Genomic DNA, 25052 nt, shown 5'->3' with positions numbered 1-25052 from the left:
TTCTTCTTTCTACCCTTGAGCTCGGGCCCTGGCAGCGGAGGTGTGTAGTAGAGGAACGAGCCTGAAATTAACCGGCTTCCCTGTCTACAGCTGTAACTATTTAGTAGGGGTGTTAATGGGTTAGATTTATATCTGGGATGTCACAACTGAGTTCCAAAGTGTGTGCTAAACCCAAGCCTCAAACGCTCTTTCTTTCTGCAGAGCTTAATTTCTTAGACTTGCATTTTTATAGCATCTTAGATTAAAAGATGGGATGTTTTCAAGCACAGACTCCAGAAGAAGGAAATTCCCATACTGAGATGCTTAAAAACAAATAATAGTCTCCTTGTGATATTTAATACTGAATCCTTGAAATTGTAAAAAAATCCTAACCAAATAAAACCCAACTCCAAAACCAAACAAACCAACCTCCAGTGCAGCCAAAATAGGCCTGTAAAGTTGAAAATGTAAAACTGATTCCCAGCAAGTCCAACTTAACCTGCGTCAGGTTGTCTGTTAAATTATTGAATGTGTTAAAGTAGCAGTGGCCATCTTACCTCCCTCCCTCCTTCCCCCATCACTTTAGCAGTTGAATGAATCAGACTAAATGGACTTTTCATGTTATCCTGTTGTAGCTATCAGGTGTCTCACATCATCTCTTTCTCGGAACGTTTTATATGGTTCAATACCCCTCGCTTTTTCTATCCCTTCCATAAGTCTTACTGTGTTTGATTTCTGTGGCAAATTGTGGTCGGTGCTGGGTGCCAACATGTTTTGTAGCAGTGGAATCTTACCTTCTCCCAGTTCCCCCCTTCAGTTTTTCTGTGTAGTAAAACCTTACGATCTGTAGTATTTCTAACTTGGGCGGATCTGTCATTAGGACAGGGACAGTTTTTTGCGAATGAGCAAAATGTCAGTGCCACTTTGGCATAGTTAATTTGCCCTATGCATCTGTTTATGCAGATGACCAAATGGATTGTGTTATAATCTGAGCAGAGATACTTTGTAATTTATTTTTGAAAAAGATCATCTGTTTACGCAGAAGTTTTGCATGCTTGAAAATGGAACTGAGCTTCAGTGGTTTTGCTTCATTCAAGCTCTATTTTTAAAGATCATAGTTTTTTTCACTGTATGGAACATTAAATGTAGATTTCCTTTTTTCCTTCTTAAATCTTTGGAAAATGCTAATGGAAAACTAGAGGAAAAAAAAAGTCAGTGCATATGAGTAGCGATGGTGCTGATGATGAGCATTCTAAATTATTTAATTATGGGAACCCGGACGAAAACATTGTAGTGGTGCAGTGTATAAAGTCTACGCTTAAGGTGTATTGAAGAGGGAGGAATGCAGGCAGATACCTGCAAGCAAGGAAAATTACTGCAAAGCTGTGAAGTATTTCGTTACTGCATACGAATTTTTTTGTTGGAGGGGACATTTTAATTTTAGAAAGTGGTTTCAATCTTCTTCATCTGTGGGCTATTTTAGCCTTAATAAATCAGATTGTAGATTAGTACTGAATGACTTTTCCGTCACTCAACTTGGTTGAGCTTGCCTCCCGGTGAACCTCGTTAACAGCACACATAGCTTGATTCGGTTTAATGGGTGCAGTGTATAAAATCCTAAACGGTCCTTAAGAAGCGCACCCTGTAATCTGTATGCGCTGGAAGGAATTCGTTCCCCCTCCTCCAGGTCAAGCCAGCTGCTGCTGCAGAAGCTGACATCCTCTAGCAAATCCTGAATGAATGAATGAAAACAACGTGATCGCCCTAATAATGACCACAATTGCACACGTCAACAGCTTTATTTTACCGAAATACAGGCACCATTTTCTAGCGGGCAGGGTAATAAGATACTCTATTTCTTCAGTTTTGGGAATGAAAAAAGGTTTCCAACCCCCAGCCCTCTCTACCCCCAAAACCTAGATCTGTTTTTGCACAATTTGGAATATAGTTGCATGCCACGGGGTAGTATTTTGTCTTTGTTTCCCTGTGCGTTCCTCAGCATTTCAGTATATATGGTACTAAAAGCATTGCTTGTAGTCTATGTGGTGATAGTAGTATATAGAAAACTGATTGCTGAACTGGAGTACTGCTGCAGTAATAATGGAGGACTTGGAAAAAAAAATTAAAAAATGTTCTGTTTTCAGACATGGACCATCTTGCTGTGGCTTGTTAAACAATGTGCTACTCCAGCTATTTATAGTTGTTATCAGTATGCAAGTCTTGGGGAAGTGGCTTGATTAAGTTTTTTTTGTCAGTTTTTCAAAGCCATTTCCCACTGCTGTAAAATGTGAGCTTAGGCTGTAGGTTTAATCCTGTTGTTTTTCTCACCAGGGCAGGAGATGTTTGTCTTTGGCTCTGCAGTCTGACTTGGATTGTTTCACGAATATGCTCGTTCTGGAGACTGCTTATGATTCTGATGGATAGATGTTTTTTTTCTTCTTAAGACACCTGCCCCTTCCCTGCCTTCTTTCAGCCTTTTCCATTATAGATTCCTTGAACTGACTATTTTACTAAGCCATTTTTTGTGGATATTTTAGTAATTTGCCAGAGGTTCTTTTTATAAAGGAGATTTCTGTGAAAACACTCCAGCTTTGAGCCTCTACAGGTCACTGCAACTACCATTGCAGGCACTGACATCACCACTACATGAATGAAAGCAGCATGTTCTGTTTTTCTCTCCCATCATCATCTTTTTCTCTCCCTTCTTTCTACCATGCTGTAAATGTTTTTGTTCTGCAGCAACACCCTGCGTATTTAGAATGTAAACATTTAATAATTTGATGATATTTCCTTTAAGAAAATTTGGCTATTTTTAGTTGTTAGGAAACCGTCAATGCCAGTATTAGTATTTGGTAGTATTGATACTGAATGGGCAAGAAATCATGAATGCTATATACTGTTTTCAGGGTGCTAAAAAAAAAAAAGGAAGAAGATAGGGAAAAACCTTCTTATTCCGTAGGATAAACCTGCTGTGTGCAAGTCTGCTCCTTTCCTCTTTCTTGAAACATGTTTATTCCTTACTAGCAGATTTTTTTTTTTATAGTGTGTGTTCATGTTTTGGAGAGTTGGCAATGGAAAAAGCGTCTGGTTGAATGTAATAACACATGGTTTTCTAAGAGGGAATATATCTGATAGAACTCTGAGTGCATAACATAACATAATCAACAGAATTTGAAGCTGTTTGGTTTATGACAAAGTACATTCCAGTAATAATCAAAAAAAGTCAAACCCTTGGACATGTTAAATAGAACTTATTACTTGCTTGTGGATGTGTCTTTAAAGAAAAAAAGCAAGTTGTTTTCTTTCTTGCCTTGCCTGGATAAAATCAGTAGTTTCTGTTGTTATGTAAAGTAGCTTGTATAAATATGAGAGTGAGTTTCCTGTTAGGGTGGCTTTTTTTCACATCGTGTGAATATTTTGTTTATGTGGGGGGTGTAAATGACTTCTGTATGATTCAGGTTCAACATTTTTTTCATCAAATGCTTTGATTTGTTTAGTATTAACTCTGGTAGTATTGTAATATTATGCTTCATATTTTTCTGACTTTCATTTACACAGTTTATAACACAAACTTTTTTCCATGTCAAATTCTGAAGACAAACATTAGTTTTAAGGACATAGGAAAAATTCTGTAATCAATTTGGCTGTTAAAGGTTCCCAGTGTCTTTTACTTCCCAAAATAACTCCTGAAGCATTGCCAACATTAGTGAGAGAAAGGAATTAGAAAAGATGCAAAACAACTGCATAACCCAGTCCTGAGTAAGAAGTATATATATCTCTTTTTAGGCTAGTGGAGTGAGGAGTGGCGTAAGACAGACAATATTGCTGATCTCTAGACTGGTAAGGGATATCAGTATTAAACCCCCCCATCCTAAAATTCAAACTTCAAAAGGCAGAAGTGTTTTAATAGCCTGGATTCAAGCCATCCAATATTTTGGCATCATAAGCCAAAAGATCAAGAAGACCTTTTCTTTATTTCTAACAAATGTAGGTAAGGAAGTAATTTTTGTGACGCTTCCTATTTCCTGATGCTTGAATAATAGCAGTATTCCCATAATTCCCATAACAGTTTTGCTCCAGCTTTGTCCCTCTCTCTTCTCAAAATAGCTTTCATTGGAATATATGGTGAAATAAAAGACTGGCTAAATTTGATCCAGTTGTCTTGAACTGAAAGGCTTTTTAGTTACATGTTTTAACATCACTTTAAGTGAGAATAGTGTGTTAGATGTCCTGTATAAATATGCTTCCTAAAACAAATTAATTTAGCTTCTTTCAGGTGTTAAGCTGCAGGAAAGAAAAATAGAAAGGTATTTTCTCCATTGAATTTGAGCAGTGCTGTAGCAAGGCATTAACTATGAAGAAAGAACCTCCCTGCCTCATGGAAAAAAATTACAAAGTGTATGCATATACCTATTTTAAACCACTACTTGACCTTTAATTCTTATTCTTTGGGTGTAAGCAAGTAATGTATGTGCGTTATGTATGGCTAAACTCAAGTTACTTGCCAACATCTGTGCATAGTAAAACAGTGGCAAATACTGCAGTTTGGTTTCTGAAATTCATGGTTCCTGTGTTTTGTTGTTTTCTTTCCCGTGACAGTGGGGGGACTGGAGGTTCTTAAAATATATCTTAAAATGCAGAGAGGGTAGATGAAGGGAGTGTATCTTAAAATCTTACCAAAAAAATCAGTGTTTGCCAGGTGTAGACTGACACATTTTGCTGTATAGCTAAAATTCACAGTGGAAAGCCAGTTATTTTTAAAATGGAGTTCATGATACTACTCTATGTCATCATGAAAAAATAATAAAGATAACTGATGAAGTAATTCTGAAGTTTAAGTTCAGTCTGGACTTGAAAGCAGTAGTTGTAACAATGCAGATGTATTGGAAATAGATTATATGCTCCTCAATGTTTCAGTGTAAGTGAATATTTTGAATACTTTTTTAATGGCACTTCATCAGTTGATCTTCATGTGAAGAAGGTAATAACATTTTTTAACCCGTAGTGAAAAATGAAAGTTCCTGTTTAAATCAGTTGGCAATTGCTTCGGTAGAAAAGACTGTTGCCAGCACTTGACACAATAGTTAGTTCCCCATGGATTTTGCATATGTTGAGGAGAAGTTGTTAAAGTAGTAGGGTTTAAACATCAATTAGCGTTTTTTTTTTAAATGTCTTTTATAGATGAATAAAATGATGCTGTATTAAAGATATACAACTGGAAAATTTTGCTCAAGGATTAAGATAGTTAACTGTTAGTGATAGTTATCTTGCTTTAATGTTAGTGTTTAAATGCATTGAGTTCTCTCTGTTTCAGTGCTGCCTCCATGTAAACTTGTAGTGCCTAAACAAGCTTAAGTCATTGTAATGGCTTAAGGCATTTTCAGGCAAGTAAAATATTATTCATATCTCGTCATTAGAAAGAATACATCACAGCAACTTGTCAGCCTGAGATTATGCCCTTTTCTTTTGTGTCACCATTTTTAAGGTATGGGTGGTTGCAAAATGAAGATAATTGGAAATTAAGGTGAAAGAAAATGGATGTTTGTACTTAATAATCTAATTCAGAGTAATAATTCCCAGTGTGTATTTACTTCTTCCCAAATTAGATTGTCCTTCAGTTATGCTTTTTTCCCCATCTGATTTGACTCTGAAGTTCATTACTAGTATTTGTATTACGACTATTTTTGAATTGGAAAATAGCTGATGGGTCCTGAAAGGGATGACAGTTTGAGACTTGTGCAGTATGGATACCACAGAGAGTATCATGATACAGTGTGTAATACCAATCCTTTTGAATGGTGAGTTGGTCTCTTCAGCTCTTATTTTTGCAAAGCTGTGAACTCATCCATGGAAGCATTAATCCATATTTGACACTGAAATACATGCTCTGTCAGGAACCCTTTCTTGATCTACCAGCTGTGTGATCTGGACTTAGGACTAGAGCTGTTTCCTTACATTGTCCCCTTGGAATGTCGGGTGATAACTTTGCTCAGACTGTCTTCTGTTACTAAGACAGAAGAAGGCATGTAGCTCCTGGAAAATCTGGAAACACAGCCAGGCCAGGTGAGACCATGCTGGGGAGTGCCCTCAGCCTGCTGTCTCTGGCCTTGTAATCCTGTCTCTGCCCTGGTTGTGTTCATTTCACTCCTACACTTTCTCTGCTCCTTTGGTATATGCACCACTTCTTATTAGCTGCTGCTGCTGCTTTGTACCAAACTATTGTCACCCTGTTAGAAACAGATTAGTTTTCTCTGATAGGGAGAAAAATACACCCAGGAGGTGTGGGTGTCTACACCTAAGTTTCCTGCACAAACAATTTGTAAATAGGAATTAACCTAATCAGTTGGTGTTGGGTCAGTGAAGATGGTTTTGATAGAAAGTTTACATTTTTTGTTGTAGTAGATCTCTTAATTAGCTTTCCGTATTAGATATTGCTGCTTTGGAGACTGTACATGCTTCCCAGTAGGTCATAAAATGTTATGAGCCTGCTAGTTTTGAAACCTTAATGCAGGGTACTGTATTAGACCTCCTTATTTAGTGTTGCATGTGTGCTAACAAATGATGACACAGGTGTTGGTGTTTATAAGAACGTAACTTTCACTGTTGTGAGTGTTAGATTGAGGAGTAGCTGTTTGCAATGGGTATTATTCTCTGAATCAAATACAAGTGAGTGATTAACAGCATTAGTTCTTATATGCCACTTGTTTTGCACAACCTGAAGCTGGTTTTACCCAAACTGCATATTCTGTTTCCTCTTTAGGAGGTGTGTCATATTTTGCTCATAAGAGCAGTGACTAAGAACAGTATGATAGCAGCTCTGTCATGGTTCTTGAATAATTTGAAATCCACTGTAGGATATTTTCTTCTCAATCTGCAGCGAAATAGTCTAGACCAGAATAATAATTAGTTAAGTGTCCCATTCCTTTGAACAGTGCAAGTCACCTGCATGAACAAGGTTAGCTTCATCCTCCTTTCCTTTGCTCACACCACCAGGCATTAAGCAAGGAGGTTAGTTGTAGATGCACTTCTGAATTTCAAGAATTAACACTAGTTTCTGCCTTCATTGCAAGATCACTAGTGTTCATACTACAAACTTGAAACTAATTTATGCAGTATGTCTACATCTGTCTTTTAGAAATGTTTCCTGTAAAAGTAACCGCTCAGTTGTGAACCAATTAAATGGTACGGCAGTATGAGTATTGTCATTTGTGTGCTTTTTAATCTCTGTTTTGGTGTACAATGCTTATTCTGGAGTTCTGAAATAAATAATTTGTGAAGGTTTGCTAGCTGGCTTACCTGAATACCATCATTTTTAAGAAAGCTTCATGGTTAGAAAAAAAGCTAAATATTCTAATACAGATGCTTAGGCTGCAGTACTAAAAAAAATTCAAAACTCTAATTTCTCAACCTTTGTCAGCATTTGGAGACTAAGCTGTGATTTGGAAATAATGTATTCTTACCAGAAAACAAGTTTTGATTCTTCAGTATTTGATCACTAGCTAATTCAGTTAATTGTAGTCTGCAGAAATTAGTCTGTTAATACAAAGCCTACTTCTTCAAATTATGTCATGCAGTCAGCAGTTGGCTACTAAGTGCAGATATACATGCCCAGGTTTGTGAACGTGTAGCTCCCAGGGATAACAGTGCAGTTACTTCAGTAGATGAAGCACTGTACCCGTGCTGGATCAGAAATGTTGCTGGATAAACCTTGTAAATTTTGGACTGTGTTTCTGGACATCAGGCCACCAAGACACACAGTGTGGAGGAGCCAGCTCCACAAAACCTATGAGTTTCTGTAGGTATTTAACATGGTCTCAGTGACACCCTTTCTGTACCTCACAGCAGACCTCACTAGCGCAGTAAGACTAGAAAATGCTGGTGATTATAGGAGGTATCTATACTGTGGTGCAGTCTGTGCTCTGGAGGGATTTGGTGAGGGCACTTCTTGTACAGAGTCAGCTTAAATTCGGTACCATGTGTCAGCTAATCAGTCTTTCTGGAGTCTGGAGCCCTGGGAAGTACCTTGTGAAACCCAGGAAGCTTTGCAGTGTTGATGCCATGCATTTAGGTGTTATATCTCCGTATCCAGCATATATTATTCTAAATCTCTTGTTATACGTGTTATCTTAACTTTCTGCTTTTCGAAGCAATGGAGAGTTGACTTGGTCACTAAAAGTTAAACCCAACTTTATGCTGAGTGCCCCGGAACAGACTTTGACCAGTGTGACTCTAAAAATATCAGCTAACTGCTGAAGAATGCAGAATGAAACTTAGGTTTACACAGTAGTTGGGAAGCTTGCCAGGTTAAAGGAGAAGCTGTCTTCACAGAAGTAAATTTCTGTTGAAGGTCTTAAATTTTCATTCTTAACTGATAGCTGTGTCTGCTTAACTGTGGCAATTGACAATGGAATACCTTATACTTTCTTTTTCTCATCCTCTGATTTCTCTGGTATTTCACTTTCAGTGACTCCTTTTTTGTACCTGATACTGTACCCAGAATAATTACCTTTGCAATGTTTTCTTCCCCCACAAAGAAACCATAAAATACATTTGAAATACTTGATGTTCTTTTCAAGGGGGACAAGAAAAAGTCCTAATCTAAAAGAGAAAAAATTCTGATGGGCAAAAATGTAATTAACTAATGCATGTTGAAAAGTAATGTGTATTTGAGAAATATCCATACAAGGAAGTGACTGGAGACACATATTCAATGTAGGACATTGTCCACACTGGAGATCCAAATAAACTTTAAGCATTACTGTAAGAAAGAGAGACTCATTCTTTCAAAACAAATTGTCTATCAGTGTGTGCAGTTCATATATTATTTAAAATATTAGATGTGAGAAACTGATGCATACATCTACCTGAATTTCTTCCAAAGACAGATATAGCCTATTAAGATGATTGGAGTCTCATGATTTTGTTTAGTGCTGTGTATAGCCTGTAATATGAAGTTGAAGGATGCAGAGAGATCTTTTGATTGCAAGACTTGTAGCAGAAACTCAGATTGGCCACATTGAAGATAGGAATTACCAAGTGTGGCAATTGAAAATGTGGGAGAAGGGGAAGAAATGATTGTGCTGACACTATATACAGTAAATGTTAGATCTAGCCTTTGTTTAGTTCTGCAAATTTGCATGCATATATAGCAAAACAAAAGATCCTACACAGAGATATTGTTTAAAATCTATAAATCTGGAGTAAAGTTTTGGATTTCAGAAGGAAATAGTTCGAAAAATTGTCTGAACAGTGTTATGCTGTCTTCAATACAAAGAGAATCTGTTGTAATGAAAAATGTAAACACTATTGGAGTCTTTGAGACATAGAAAACCCCAAGGATTTGATCTGATTGCTTGGACACTTACCTCAAAAAGGCTACTAGGAATAAACAGAGAGCCTGCAAGATACAGCAAGGAGAACTGAGGAAAGAATGTCGTATTATCAATCACTTTTTGAAAGTGAGAATTGTTAAAACCTGAACAGACTTAGACTTTTTATACTTTAAGACAGACAATAGAAACAAGCAAATTGGAAAATAAGGAAAAAGTAGTTGCAGCTGTTCAATACCAAGAAAAAAAGATGAAGAGTGATCTGAGACTGATTTGCTAGAATGTATGGTTTCAAAATTAACTCTAAGGAGTAGTAAGAAAAATCTCAGAGGAAATAACACAGATATTTTTTTCAATTCTTTCTGCTCACCAGAACAAAGTCTTAAGAAATCACTTCCATAATGGCAGTGATTTTTAACCCAGAAAGATTTAGGAAAAAAATTGTAAAGGATGAGAGTAATTTGGAATTAGGAATAACTGAGACTATAATAAATACAGATTGCATATTTTAATAAAGTCCATTCAGAGATCTCCATTGCAGGATTTTAGAAAAGCCTACTCAGAAATTGACACTTGCCTTCAAATTTCTAAGGCAATCTTGTAAATAGGAGGTGACACCATTTGATAGTAGATACCTGAGCATAGAATATACAGTGCTGATGTTTTTAAATATGTGAAAAACATTGCATCCAGTTCTAAAATGTAGACACCAGTTGGTGAAGCTTCAGAAGAAATTTGAAGGGATGGTGGAAACCAGAGAGAACTGTTGAAGTGCAAAATGAGCTTCCAAGTTGTGTCATGCTAACTTGGTGGTTTTGATAGGAAAACTGATTTCCTAAATGGGAAGTAGATCTTATCTGCTTAGGCAAATTTTAAAATTAGGGTGATGAAATGCTTCATGAATTTTGAGAGGTTTAATTAGTACGCAGGAAGATTATGCAAGAAGAGTTTAAGAACCATGGGAATTGAAATAATAAGTTTGAAAAGTGAGATTTAAAAGTTAAAAAAAAAGGGGAGGTATATGGATGCGAGGTTGTACTTGAGCAGAATATCTTTTCCTCAAAGGAGGAACATCTGATTTGAAAATGCTGGGGGGTGGAGTTGAGTGATCATGAGATCTCTAAACTGCCAACAAGAAGTGACTGAAAAAGTACTGGGCACAGGGCAGGTCTTGCATGAAGAGTAGCTGACCACACAGGAGCCTGATGAGGCATCATATGGGATCCTGCACACTCCTGTGGTGCTACACAATTCAAGAAAGGTAGAATCAAACTGGAGCAGACCCAGAGAAGGACTACTAGGTTAGGAGTTCTACTGTTTGATGCTAAAAAAATCTGCTCTGCATGAAAATACAGTTGCTTTTTTAGAATCCAGGGGATGGAGAGTTGAGAAGAAAGAGCTGAAGTTAGTGCTAAGACACGATTAGTGAATTGGTTTGAGATGGTAAATGTTTATATAGAAAACTATAAGAAGACTTGAAACCATCAGGGGAAAAAAATCTTCCTAGATCACATTTCCAATAGGAATCATGAGGGCAAAATACTCAGCTGCTGTAAGACTGAGTTTGTAATCTTTTTTGAAGTTATTGTGTTTTGTCGGTGATAGCTGCGAAGTGGGCTCCAGGTTTAGGAAGTTGTTTCTAGTCCTTTGTTTCTGTGTCTTTTACTGATAAGGAAAAGGTAATTTATTTAACCATTGAAGTTGGACACTGATGTAGGCAATCAGTTTTAATCTGGTTTTACATTTCTGTTTTCAATATTTTTTCAGATAAAATTACTATTCTTGTTTAGTGTACTTAGCCCTAGCTAGGAGAATGCTTTCTATCTCTAATAATTGGTGATCATTATGATGGCATTGTATAGCCCCCGTGCATTGATTACAGTTCTTTGAGTATTTTGATTATGAAAATGGTGAATTGTGCATTCTGATTTAAGTTGTTTAATTTGTTGTTATGTCCAGCTGCATTTTTATGGAAAGTGGAATTAGAATAAAATGTTACAAACCCCGCACTTTCTACATCTTAATAGATTTTAAGTATTGTTGTTATAACAACACCAGGCATCCATTCAGTGTCACCAAATTTATTCAACAAAGGTGGTAGTTTCTTTAGTTACTGAATTAATTGTGTTTATAATGACCTTCAAGACTTTATTTATTAATATACCGGAAGAAAAAAAATAACACCCCAAGCTTTAGTACTGTTTTTGGTTCCCAAATTGGTTCTCAGTATTGGATAGATAGAATAGATCATTCAGAAGATCTAAATTAATGAACTAAAAGGAGGAAAATTTTCTGTATCTACTGAAGTACATAACAGTTAATGGCCAATTGTGTGTTTTGGTGTGTTTTTTTCTCAAGTACTTAGCTGCTGAGCTCCAATCAATTTTGTTTTAAATTCTTAAATTAGGAACGTTTTTAGATACTTTATTAAATGATACTAAATTTAGGTATTTGTGTGGTGTTTAAAGTCGAAGTAATAACTTTAAGGAAAAAAATCTAAACATGTGAAATACATAAAAATCTGAAAGATTTGAAAGTAGTGTTTTACCTACATGGCGTCCTGTTAGAAGAGTGCAAATGTGTAGGTTACATCTGTTGAACAAAGCAGGCTTTTGTGATATTAAATGCCACAGGTCCTATACATGCCAGCAGTAATCCTTGTTAGACGAATAACTTAGCTTTAGAGCACTGAAACTTTCTGCCAGATGGTTTGTTTACTTTTCTTACTGAGATTAGAGCGTTCTTTCTATGTTTGATCCTAAGGATAATGTTGATTTTAAACAGGGGAGTTTTGCTGTGAACAAAATCTGACTTCTGAAAGATATTTGCAGTCACGTTTTACTTGATCTGTAATTGAGTGGAATAAGGGACAGGAGGCAGAGACCTTACTTCAACATACATGCATAGGTAACCAAGATTGAGTCAGCTGTAGGTCCAGTGAAATATGCCAGCAAATTCATCCAACGTGTCCCGCTTCCTCTGGGTATCTCTAGCCTAACTCTGTGCCTTGTGCCTTCTTGTATGTGCAGTTAGGTGAATGGAGCTATGTGTCCTTGAGGGGTTGTGCGTGAAGCCCATTTGATGGAAGGAAATGCCTTGGAATGCTGGTTGGATTCAGTGACTAATGAGAAGACCTTTTCCCTCTCTAGATGTGTTAGTCATATTGATAAAAGATAAATCTATATGGTTGATTTCTAAGTCCTGTACTGTGGGTCAGTGTGTATGATTTTCCTTTGAAGCACCAAGCTGGTTTTGTTTTACTTTGTTTTCCCAGTACAGGCTACCTCCTGTCTTCACAGACTTGTGTTTTATGCAGTTCAGTTTGAATCCTCATAAGCCTTGTCAGGTACAAAACCAAATCTGCCCTGACTACCAAACTGTAGAATGATCTGTGTGGAAGACTAGTTCCCCTCTTTATTTTTTTTTCTCCCCTGAAGATTTTTGCATGTAGAACATAATTCATGGACCTGGATTTCTGAAAAGATCTTAGATCTCATCAAGAGAGATCTTGTTTTCTGCTTGTTCAGTTTGGTTGTTGGAGCCTTGGTTAGATTATGGTGCTGTTCTGTGCCTTTTTTATTCAGTTAGGATAATGAGAGGAAATCAAGAGTGGATTGTGTCAGTCTGTTTAGAGTATTTACTTCAGAATGTCATTCTCTCTTCATTTTTAGTCATTCTCTCTCTTGATTTCTAAAAATAGAAACTTGGGAATAATTTCTGAAGTTGGTACAACTGAACCAAAACCAATGTGGTGCACATAATGAAGACAGACGTTGTATGGAGCTGAATGTACAGTACTTTTAGAGATGTATCAGAAGGTAACTTAAAATGACTGTGTCTTCTTATATCCTCTTACAAGTATAATTTTGGTAGCAAAATATTGTACTGCATTTTAAATGTTTGAAAAAGCTACTGTTTTGCTTTGTTTTAAGCTACTAAAGATATTAAGCTGTATAATTTGAAATTATGAAGGAAAGTGCAGTAACTTCACATCTTTTCAATTACATATTAGAGTGTAGTGGTTTTTTTAAGATGCTATTTAAAATCCTATTTTTAGTCATTTTCTATGAACAGTACATGGGAAACAGTATGCTCTGAACCATTAATGCAGTCATTCAGCCAGTTTGCAGATTGGGTCAGAAACAAGTCTGTCAGTCACTGGCAAATGGGAAATGTCTTTTGAGCCAGTAGATCTGTCCTCTGGAATAAAACTTCAGGGTACCCCAAATCCCTTGTTAATCTTTTTCATGAGAGATTTTGGCTCCAGTTACAAGAGAAAAGCCTTCTTGAGAATGAAGATTGAAATATTTTTTTTGAATGGCCTCTAAATCCCCATTATTCAGTCTTTTTCCTCGCAAAGTCATAGAGACAAGTTCTGCAAATAAACATGCACCAGTTTGACCATCTACCTATATGATCAGAGCAGAAAAGACCAATCAGATATACATTCAGGAATCAGTGCAGTGTCACTATATACTTGCTTAAAAAGCAAACAGAAAGGCAAAACCCCTTGCCCAGACTTGTCCTAGACTTACTCGTCTTGAATCTGAAAATCTGCTTGTTGTGGTACTCAAGGAATCGCTGTCCAAAGCAAGGAAGAGGAGAGGTGTCCATCTTTCATGCTTGTACAAGGTGTAACAGAAGAGGGGAATTTTAGCTAGATGTGTGAGACAGTCATCAGTAGCTGCTGTGGGAACTGTGACCTAAGTGGTGTTGGGCCATCCTTCTTAAAGGTCACCGTGGGTCACCATTCTTTAATATTCAGCTTTCCATTTCTAGTTTATGATTTCTTGGACTGCATTTCCAGGTGCTTCATTATTTAAGAGGCATTCACACAGACACTTCTGCATCTGGTTGGGTTTGTAGATTGTTGTGAATTTGTTGTCATGTCCGGTAGGAATGGTCTAGAAATACCTGATACTTGTTCGTAGGGTGATATAGTCTCTGCAAATCTTTCAAACCGGATGACTAGAACTCTGACTTTGTGGCTCTTGAAAAGTGTCTTAAGCAGACTGGGGATGTTCATTGAAGTGAGAACTTCCAAGAGTCTTGAGTATTTTTAGAATTAATATTCATTTCATATGTAAAATCTGAAATTCTTCAGGAATGGATGAGACCTAAGCTTGGGACTCACTTCAGTAGTAGCTCTTAACCAGAATGTTCTGTAGAGTGCTGGTAACTAAACTGAAGAGAAACATCTCATGAAACTTTATTGTGGAATTCAGTACTGATGTTTCACAACGTCATAACTTGGCTTCTTGGCTTGATAGTTTAAGTTAAAACAAACTTTCAAGAGGAAAATCAAGATCTTACTGCAAGAATGTTGTCTTATCTTATGGCAAGAGAGTGTCACAATTAGCTGACATCAATAATGAGATGACAATATTGATACTTCATGTTTTTGACTCAACTTGAGAAGAGTCTCTGTCATCTGAGAAGTTCCTAAGATAATTTAGTCTTTTGAAGCTGGTTATATCCATGCAAGGATGTGAATGGAAAAGTTCTTGCCAAACTTGAACAGCATTTGCTCACTGCTGAGAGAAAGATGGGAAGAAAAGATGCTGACAGACAAGCTCTGTTGGATTTAGCTGAAGCAGTTTTTATAATGCTGCCAATGCTCTTCAGCTGTAGGTGATTTTCCTCCATGTACGTGTGGCACAAAGCATTCTTTAAGCTAAAAATGGACTGTGAACATGGCTTTCAGATTATGCACAGGTTAGCTGCCTCTATGCTGGATGGGAAGGCAAGCTCTTCATTTTAGAGCTGTAGCAGATGGTTTTATTTGAGCCCTATGTCCTTTTCAAAAGAGCTGTCGTGTTAGTCTCTTACTGAATTACATTTTGCTGTCAGAGAAATGAAAACCTTTTTTCAGTCAGTCTAGGTGGTATAACTAGGAGTCTCTTTGCTCTCAATCCAGCATGCAGAACTGTGATTTCATGCAGTTTATTTTAGTTGGTTCCTGCTGGGAGGTAGGATCATGTCGAATTTCACCAGCTGTAGTATTGAGGTGGACCCTTCTGTCATTCTGCGTAACATTATTTATAACTAGAATAGTGTAGCAGTAGGCTCTAAATACATGCCATTAAACTTGTGTCATATTTTAAATAACACATGGGGTATTTTACCTTCCTGCAAGCTTATATTTTGCTTTTCTGATTTCTAACTGACTTTTTCAGGTAACATTACACTGCTTCAGTGCTGTTCTCCCAAGTTCACCTGTTCTGGAGGTAGAGCTGAGCTTCTTGTGAGATGTGTTAGATGTTACTGAGGAAGACAATAGAATCCTTCTTACTCACTCATTCATATGCTTAGATATTGTCAGATGAGGTGTAGTCTGAAACTTGCATAAAATCAATCTATAACTTTAGAGATGTCTTGAAAGTGTTGAAGCCTTTTTGAATGCTGAAGTCTGTTGGCTGTGTCCAGGAGCTGTTGAAGTGCTTCAGCTGTCAGATGGTACTTGATTCTGTGAGAAGCATTAATTTTCTATCCAGAGAAAGTGATTTGGTCTGGAGAAGGATATTCATGACAGTAGCATCAACATTTCATTGATAATGAAAGTTTGGGGAGAAGTGAAAGTTTTGTAGTAGTTCCCTAGCATAGTGAGAAGCCAGACTTAGGATGAGGTGAGAAAAGCATAATTAAGAAATAAATCCTGAGAGCAGGTTTAATATTTAGAGAACAGTTTAAGCTGATCTGATGTGCCACTGTTGTGGTCCAGTACAATGCTGCTCTCCGTGACATCCTGTCATCTCTAAGTACATTACTGTACAAGACAGTTTGTCAAATGCGAACTTGTAGACGTCCCTTCAAATTTCATGCTTACAGATCCCTTTTTCTGTATTTTCTATGATCTAATGATATCAAGGGGGGGAGGAGCCGAAACTATTATTGAACAGAGCTCAATGCTGCTGCAGCCTTGCTGTTCCTTCTTGCTCTCCTGGGGTTGTTTCTGCCCATTATGTTATGTCAACTCTGCCTGTAATGGGGAGAACTGTGTATTTATGACTTTGAGGGAATGCATTTTAGTTGTCTTTATGTTTAACTCAGTGAATCACTCTCGTAGGTGGATTCACATATCTGTGCATGCCGTCTCAAAGGCAATGGAAAGAGCGTAGACAACAGTGAAATAGGGATGGCATTAAATTAGTGTTAACTTGAATTGGTTCGTGCATTTGAGAAGTGGTTGGTTTCCTGTAAGTCATAGGAATGCTGAAGAAGAGTAGGGACTTTTGAAACCATGTCTTCAAGTTTTTGTTTTCCTGGCTTTAGGGTTTGACTGTGTCCTGCAGTCCACTTCCAAGATTACCATGGAAAACCAAAAATGTAGTAACTTTTGGTAGTGCCTTTTTTTTTCTGTTGTGTTGTAATGGTATTATGTTAGTCGTTATGGGATTGCTGTTGCCTTTCCTCTGGGTGTAGAACAAGACACAGACCTTAGCTCATTATCTGATTGTATATATTTTATTTGTGGTTTTTGGGCTTGTGCTTTCTTGGTTGGTTTCTTTTGGCAGCAAGACTTTTTAAATGTAAAGTTTGCAAAGGTATACTTAGTCTTTATTTCCTCATCTTCAGACATTGTCTTTACCTGTTCATCTGTGCATTGTCTCTAACTTATTATAAAAAGTGTTTTTGAGCAATTTTCAAAACTTGGGCTACCTAAGAGAGTAGCGTAGTGCCATAGCATGACAAGGACAGTTGGAATAATGCTTTGTAGCTATGTACCCCTTAGGTACACTTGTGTTTCAGTGCAAATGTAAAAACTAGTTTCATTTTTAAAATTTGTCATCTTTATTTTGGATTTCATGCTGCTTTTAATTGTTCAAAGATATTTCTTAAAATGCATATTGGTCACAACTGGAATTCTGTAAGGATAGTTCTGTTTGAAATGGTAGGGATTTGATTTATATTTAAGGCAGTCAGAACAATTATATTGCATAAAGGGCAGCATGATGTATTACTGTATGTCCAATTCATGCCATTATCTAGAATTCTTCACTTGAAATGAGTAGCTAATGAAGTGTTTCAGTGGCTTATATTTGTCTAAAATGGTCTGTTTTAACGTTGTCATGTTCATATATCTATAACCATGCTGTATTAGTGCAAGCTATACCCGAATAATTGTGCTGAATGTTACATAACACATTGATGATTGACTCAGCCTTTGGAGATCCATCAGTTCTAGGTGATATTGAAAATGCTTGTGAAGGCCAGTGGCCATGTTTGTATTCAGAAGTGTGCCAACAGGTCTGCTCTCATGTTCTGAGCAGTGAGTAGGGTTTTGGTGGGTCAGATCGGTGCATAGCACATGATTAATTTGGAAATTAGCATACTTGCTAATTTATTTTAGTAGGGGTGAGCAAAACACACAGTAGCTGCAATGTAGGGCTTAGGTTGGCTAATGTGAAGTCTAGAAAATGAGTATATGAAGTAATTTTGTCTAAAGGACAAAGCAGGAAGATCCAGAGAACATGGTCTAAAACTGTTCTTTCCCACATCAGTCTCACAAATCACCCCACACTCTGCTTTCCAAATGAAATGCAGGAAGAAGTGTTCCATGATCTAGGTGTATGGGGAGAGAAGTCCAGGAAGGAGTCAAGAACTGCAGGCACCGTGATGAGCAAAAGCAAGCAAGGCAACTGCTTTGAACCAAGCTCTGTCAGAGGGAAAGACACAGTCATGCTCTCAGCTTGCTAAGGCCTGTAGTGGGATCTTGTAAATAATATGGACTGACGTACACAAGAGCAATAAATTGGATGTACATCTTCTTAAGAACCATAATTTTTGTCATGGTTTGTGTTTTAGTATTTAGAAAGCTAAGCAAGCTAACTTAATGTTATGCTATGTTATATTTTCTATTTCTGTGTGTCTGGCTTTCCTGAATTGCATCATCACTGTATTTAATTTGCTTGATGTTTTTTGTTGATGAAAATATATAGTGTAAGTAGCCCAGTTCTTTGCAGATATAAACACTTTAAGCATTGGGGGTTTTGTGACTGTTAAGTTTTCTCTTTTATATTTGTTTTTCTTCTTTGTCTGATGTTATTTGCTTTGATGGGATGGCATTCTTTTCAGCTTGGCATTGAGACAAAGGTTTCTGATGTGTTCTTGCCATTATTTGTCATAGCTAGCTTTTAACATTTCACATCAAATGTAGCCTGACTTTTTTGTTGGTTTTGTTCTGGTTTTCTACAGTGGACAGGCCAAAATCCCAGCAAATCAGAACTTCTGGTACCATAAGGCGAACTTCTTCTTTGGACACAATAACAGGACCTTACCTCACAGGACAGTGGCCACGTGATCCCCATGTACACTACCCTTCATGTATGAAAGATAAATCTACTCAGGTAAAAGCTGTAAAACAAGACAACAGAGATGTTTCAGATAATTGATGTCTACTCAATTTAATTCTGAAGAAATGTGGATTCACGTAATCTTACTATAAATATGAAACCCTAAAAATAGGGTACGGTAGTCTTTTTTTAAGCAGTGTCAATGCAGTAACATGGTGTGTGATGTTAATATTTTTATGCTTTTAGAAAACAGTTATTAAAAATAATTTTCGGTATGTGGGCAGATCTGTTGAGGCTAAATAAGCAGATTTCCATCTCAGCCTCGTATCTGGTTTATTTTTAAGCTGGTATATGCAAAATTATGCTGAGTGTTATTTAAAAAAAAAGAAAAAAATTCCGTATAGCAGTGGCTGACAAACTAAAGAGTTTACTAAATCAGGGTAAAAAATCTGCCAGTCTCGAAAAGTGTATTTGTGTCCGGGGGGGAATTGAGGGAAGGCTAACTTGAGGTTATTGATGGCCTGATACCCTTGTGATAGCCTTGGATTCTCTTCAGGGCTCTGTCCTTAGCAGGAACCTCTGGCAGGTGGGCTGCTGTGGCATTCATACTGCTCTTTGGCTAGAAAGGTGAATGTTATTTCTTGCCTGCTTCCTCCTCATCCTGGAGCTTGTTGCCCTCAAAGATAATCACTGTCAAACAAATAAAACCCACATAATTCTAACCCCCCCAAATTATTAGCAGAGGAACTGCATTCTTTATTTTTCAGCAGTGCTGTTGGGATATGGAGTAAGTCATCTGAGTTTGTGTTCCAAACTAAGTTGGAAATGAAAAGAAACTAACTCTTTGGTTGTATTTTCAGTCTATAGGCTGTGTAGGGATGGTTTTTAATTAGTTACTTATCTCTTATGCCGTGATTCTGGTCCATAGTTGTGGATCTTTAAATAGATTCTGTGATTCTAGTTTTTTGTGTAATACTGAAGTTTTCTGGACAAGTATATATAATTCTCCTCATCTCTTCAAAATACGGTGTAATGCAACACAGGAAGTCCTCTAATGGGGGAAAGATAAGCATAGAATACTTAGAAAAGAAAAAAATCTATCTGTATGATTCAGAAATCTTATTTAATGACCTTGGTAGTCTGATGATTAAAATGTTCTAAGAAAATTTTTAGGAACTGTATAGGACCCTTTAAGAAAATGCTGTCTTCATGTCCTGCTTATTTATTTTAAAAACAGTCAGTTTTAGCAAAAAAGAAGCAGCAGTCATATTTACTGTCATGAAAGATTTACCTAAAAAACTCTAAATCCTGGACTGGCTTTCAAGGTGCCTTCCTTTTACAATACTATTCCTTGAAGATCTTTTCTGGTTTGAAACCATAATTTCTATTCAGGAGATTTTCAGTAACCTGCTTTGTAGTTATTGTATTTCTCAATTCCTCTCTTAAAACTTATATCCATATCAAACTTTGCAAGTACTGTTATGAATAGAAAATATAGAATATTTTAACATTCACAAACAAACCTTTTCACCAGTTACAGAAAAGATAAACAAACTTGTTCTATAAATATTTGAGCTTCAAGTATTTGGCAGTAAAATTGCTTTCTTAGTGAGCTCAAGTAAGTGTTTAGGTTATGTGAACTGTTGGCTGCCTCCCTTTGCCTCATTCAGAAACTGAAAATGAAGTTTTACCTTTTCAGCATAATCAAATGTAACAGAGAAGAGAGGCAGTACTGTTGTCATTGCAAATTAAAGTATTATTTCAAAGGGATAGGAGCAGGGTTGGTGGATATCTTCTAACAAAGAATTATGTTAGCCAAACTCGAGCATGTATCAGTGTTTAGGTTGAGTCACTACTTGGGACTATACGAATATGTAAAATGGAACAAGCATAGTGATTTGCACAGTGATTTCCAGTTTGTTTTTTTGTTTTGTTTTCAAATGAAACGCTCCTAGAGAGGCTTGTAGATGATCATAAAACAGTGTCTTATGTTTTGGTTGTGTGTGTGGCTTTCTGTTGTTTGAGCTCTGTGTAGTTTGAAGTATATCTAATTTCAAGAACTAAGGATGATTTCCAAGTTGTTGATAGGATGCATGCATGGCAAATTAAGTTAAATTAAATTAAAGCCTTGTACTTTGCCTGGGTACCAGCACAAGTGCTTCTGCTGCTTCATGTTTGTTGGCTAAGTAGCAGTTTAAGTCATGGGAGTTTATATAGTTTACACTATTTAAAAATAATAACACTTGGTAGTTTAGCAGAATGGAAGATGTTACAAACAAAATAAATAAAAAAAGATAATGGAAATCAGTAAACTATTTTTTTATGAGCATGTTTCATTGGGGAATAAATTATCTCTTGCTTTACTTCTAAACTCGTGAACAGTGCTGTCAGTATAACTTACATTGTAGGTGGAATAATTATTTCTCTTTCAAGGGTACTTTTTGTCCCTAATTAAAATCCAAATTTTAATTTAAACTAATTTGAAATCCAAATTCTGTGCAATTTTGTTAAGGTGATGATTATGGCTGCTCTTAGAATTCTTGTTTTTAAAAAAAGAGAGTCAGTTTCTGGTCTTCACTGTGATCAGATGAGCCCTCAATGAGTTTTGTTCCAAGTCCTTGTTCCCCGCTTAAGTTCTTTCAACCTATATAATGCTCATGAATAAAACACTTCTTCTTTTTCTAAAATAAAACCATGATTAAAAAAAAAATCAACAATATCTCACTATTTAAATAGAGGGAACAGAATTTTGTTTGGTTTAGTTTCTGTTGCATCTTGGAGAATGCTCTGGTTCATATTTCTGTGTCCCTCTTACTTACCCCAAATGTTTTGATTTAAAATAGAGAAGTGAGGTTGTTACATTGGCTTTTGGAAAAATATACTGTTACACTATGCATTGTGATACTTACACTGTTCAGTATTGCTCAAAATTCTGCATGTGTTTATATTAGTGTATGTATGTTCGCATACACACAGAACTAGCTGATCTTTAGGAAGTAGCGTGTTTTGGATAATTAGAGGTATGCAATTTTATTTAGGAGTGTTTTAAGTATTTCAGAAATACAGGTAAACTTTCTATTATAGGAAGTTACATGTGTTGATATACTTTGTGATCCCCTTCCTGAGCTCTTCCACAGTCCTACTTTCCACTCCTTTTGTAGAATCGGAACTTTTCATTAAGGTCATTTAAAACTCAGTATAGTTTTCTTCCCCGTTTTTTCTGTCTCTGTTGGGAGCCATTTCTTACACTGCTTCTTCATGCTTCATCATGTAAGTATTTCCCCTTCACAGTGTATGGAATAATTCAATGTTCAAATGGTTATCCCTAACCTTGAAATCTTCAGAAACATTTGGATAATTGTCAGAGTTGATTAATATAATTATTTGACAGTAGCTAAATAATATAAAAGATACTTACAAAATTAAAAAGGAGAGATTAGAGATAAACATGATGTTGATGCCAGTTAAATATTGCCAGTTAAAGTTGGTCTATGTAATCTTTCTCAATCTAAATAATACAAAGAAATGAACAAATGACCAAATGGAATATTAGCCAGTGATTTCCAATTGACAACTTAAACTGGAGTCCAGTATTGTTGGATATGCCTTTCTCATTGTATATGGCAATTAGGTATTACACAAATGAAGACAGTTTGCAAAATGGCTGTCAGAATTTTTGTTTCTCTCTCATCTAAAGAATAATGCAGAGTTATTAGGTTGAAATACTTGGCTAAAATATGTTTTTCTTACGTGTAGGTCAAGGCTTTAATTGGAGTGTCATTAGACACTTTTTTTTTTCCTTCTGGGTAGAAATTTTTTTGCTCTAAAATGAACATCATAAACCAAGAGGCTCAATTCCATGAAAGTTTTTTATTGGTGTATTAGTTGTCATTGATTTTATGAGATAATTTAATGATGTACTGTGGACGAAAGTTACAGGGAAGAAGATACATGTGTCATAGAGCTATGAATTTATCATTCTAACTTTACTTAACCTGTCTTATGTTTAGGAGTTATCATCTGCAGTCAAATTAACTTCTAACTCCTTAGGCCATTTCTTTCTGTAAAATTTCTAGAGGGCCTTTGAATACTTTGGAAATATCTGAAAACCCATCAGTTTTTATCTTCTAGTGTTGCTCTTGGGTTTCTTCTGAATGTGGAATTTCTTCAAAAACATTACTGCTTCCCCTGTAAAACCTAGACTTGTGTAGATATTCTGGGATGCAGGCTAGGTATTGTAATTGAAGGGAAGGACTGTCAATAAAATGTGAGATGTTTAGAGTAATTCAGTCTTATTTTAGGTTTAAGTAGGTTGGTATTCTATGCAGTCATTCTGATCTAATTGAAGTGGAAAGAATGTAGGTGTATGTCCCTGACATGGGTGGAAAAGCAAGGCAGAATTACTTAATGTATTGGAAGAAGTGCTCATCTCTAAGGGGCTGGGTGAGTCTTAGTGAAGACTAAGAGACCAACCATATATGGTGTTTTCAGCACGTCCTGTCCCACGTGTCAACTGAAGTGGACCATGAACCTTCACAGTTTGAAAACTAGTCATCCACCTCTTGTAGCTGCAGCATGTGTTATGTAATATTTTCAAGGTTCTCCTAAAATCTTAGTTTTTCAGACTTCCAGGATTAATCCTCCTTCAGGAAGTTCAGTACATACTTGTGTGATGCATACTTTTGCTTCTGCTCTGAAATATTACCAGTTTTGCAGGTAGTGCCTGACCTCTCTTACTGTGTTCCTGACTTGAGATGTGGCAACTTTGGTTTTGTTTATTGTGACTCGGGCATTTTTCTTCGAACACGATTTTGAGTTATATTTTTACTTCCATTATTTTTTAATATGTTTAACACATGGGAAGTACACTTGCAGCTTCGAGTGAAGGCTTCCATGGATAAGCCTGTTTTGTGGAAGTTGTAAATAAAGATGAGAAAACAGTTTTCATGAAATGTGACAGATCATGGGTACCATACACCTCCATTTTATTTGTGATCTAAATTGACAGCATTTAAAGGAGATACGAGGTGGTCATACGTGAGCTAAACTTTAAAAAACAGAATTTCTATTTGAATGCAGCAAGTCTGGAATGCTTCTGTTTGTTTTGCTTTTTTAAAAGCTTTTGCTCGAATATCAAGATTTGGGGTTATGAACCCCAAACTAATCTTCATATAATGTGGATTATAGTAAATTAGAAACAGCATTTTGTAGGGTTTGAGGAGGACTAGCTCACTATAATATTCTGGTACCCCTTATGTTATTTTTTTAATGCTTTTTCTTTTTTTCCATCTGACTCCAAATAGCACAGTAATATAACATTGCCTGACTTCAATACTGTGCTGGAAACATCATATAGTATTTGTAATCTAATGCTGCTAATAAAATTGAGGCTCACGAAGAGTCTGCCCCCTGTATACTGATGGTGTATATGTATTATTGAAAGGTTGAGTTTGGACTCAATTTACCAGAGGTGGAAGCAACCATATAATCTTTGTCTCAAGGGAGGTAGTATTTGAGTGGAAGAGAATGTCAAAGCATACTTGAGAAAGTACAAAATTTAGTATTAAATGAATGGATGTTTTCTAATTTTTACTTTTGATTTTCAACTGCAATATAAGGAGTCTTACCTCTCTGCTGACAGTCACTGGTGGTGTTGCTGAAGGTCTTCAGGGTGTTGTTACTACTTTGTTTTTTGTCCTTGCTATCTGGATCAGTATCTGTGCTTATTAAAAAATACAAGCAAGCTCTTGCTTTCTACGTATTTGTTTTGTTTTTGAACAATGTACTTCTCTTTATTGAGAAAGTCACTTTGGGTTTTTAGATTCCTGGTATCTTTTCTCTTTATTAAGACGTAGTTGAAAGGCTATGAGTTTGTAGTGATCCCTGCTATACCCTCCTGCACTACAAGTAAGTATTTAAACACCCAAAATGCCTGCTTCTCCTTTATCCTGGAGTTGTTCTCCAAATTATGGAGCAGTATTGTATTCAGAAAACATTCTTTGGAAGATAAATTTTCATAAAATTCCCTTTGCATTGCTAGTTTTCTGTTTCTGTATAATTGTATGGTTCCAGCTGTACTTGGGATGTAGTAAAATGCTGTAAGAAAAGAGCAATTTAAATTGGAAAGTAAGTTGTAATAGGTTGTGAAAGCCCGTGATTCTGAAAAAGAACCAAATTTTTCCCATTTTCTCTAGTTCCTTAGAAATCTGCAAACCACTTCAATGTTTTAAAAACCATTTAAAACCAACACAATGGTTTTCACACATTTCAGGGAGATGGTAAGTACCCAGTCTGCTAAAACAAGTAATTACTTAGAACGTGGCTCTGTTAAAATGCAGAGCAAGTGGATGCACACACAGTTAGCACACTCATGTGGCAGAGGCTGTGCTTTGGGTGATGAGAGTCAAGGATTGCCTGGCTGAGGCACATCTGTTTTCCACATATTTTTAAG

At 36.5% G+C, this 25052-nt stretch overlaps 1 protein-coding gene across 3 annotated transcripts in view; it reads left to right on the top strand.

Moving 5' to 3' along the window:
* Positions 1-13080: 13080 nt before the first annotated feature.
* The window catches only part of GLCCI1 (glucocorticoid induced 1), a 38967-nt gene continuing 26995 nt past the window's right edge, over positions 13081-25052 (top strand). For all 3 annotated transcript variants that reach the window (XM_018075697.2, XM_018075696.2, XM_029961811.1), the window contains exons 1-2: positions 13081-13126; positions 18504-18655. In XM_018075697.2, coding sequence (XP_017931186.1) covers positions 13096-13126; positions 18504-18655 — 183 coding nt within the window. In that variant the 5' untranslated portion in view covers positions 13081-13095. The remainder of the gene's footprint in view (positions 13127-18503; positions 18656-25052) is intronic.

The sequence above is a fragment of the Manacus vitellinus genome, unplaced genomic scaffold (genome assembly GCF_001715985.3).
Source record: "Manacus vitellinus isolate BGI_N305 unplaced genomic scaffold, ASM171598v3 scaffold_3_pilon, whole genome shotgun sequence".
In the NCBI taxonomy this organism is placed as follows: Eukaryota; Metazoa; Chordata; class Aves; order Passeriformes; family Pipridae; genus Manacus; species Manacus vitellinus.
Note: the sequence above shows the minus strand (reverse complement) of the source record. Positions and strands in the feature narration are given on the sequence as shown.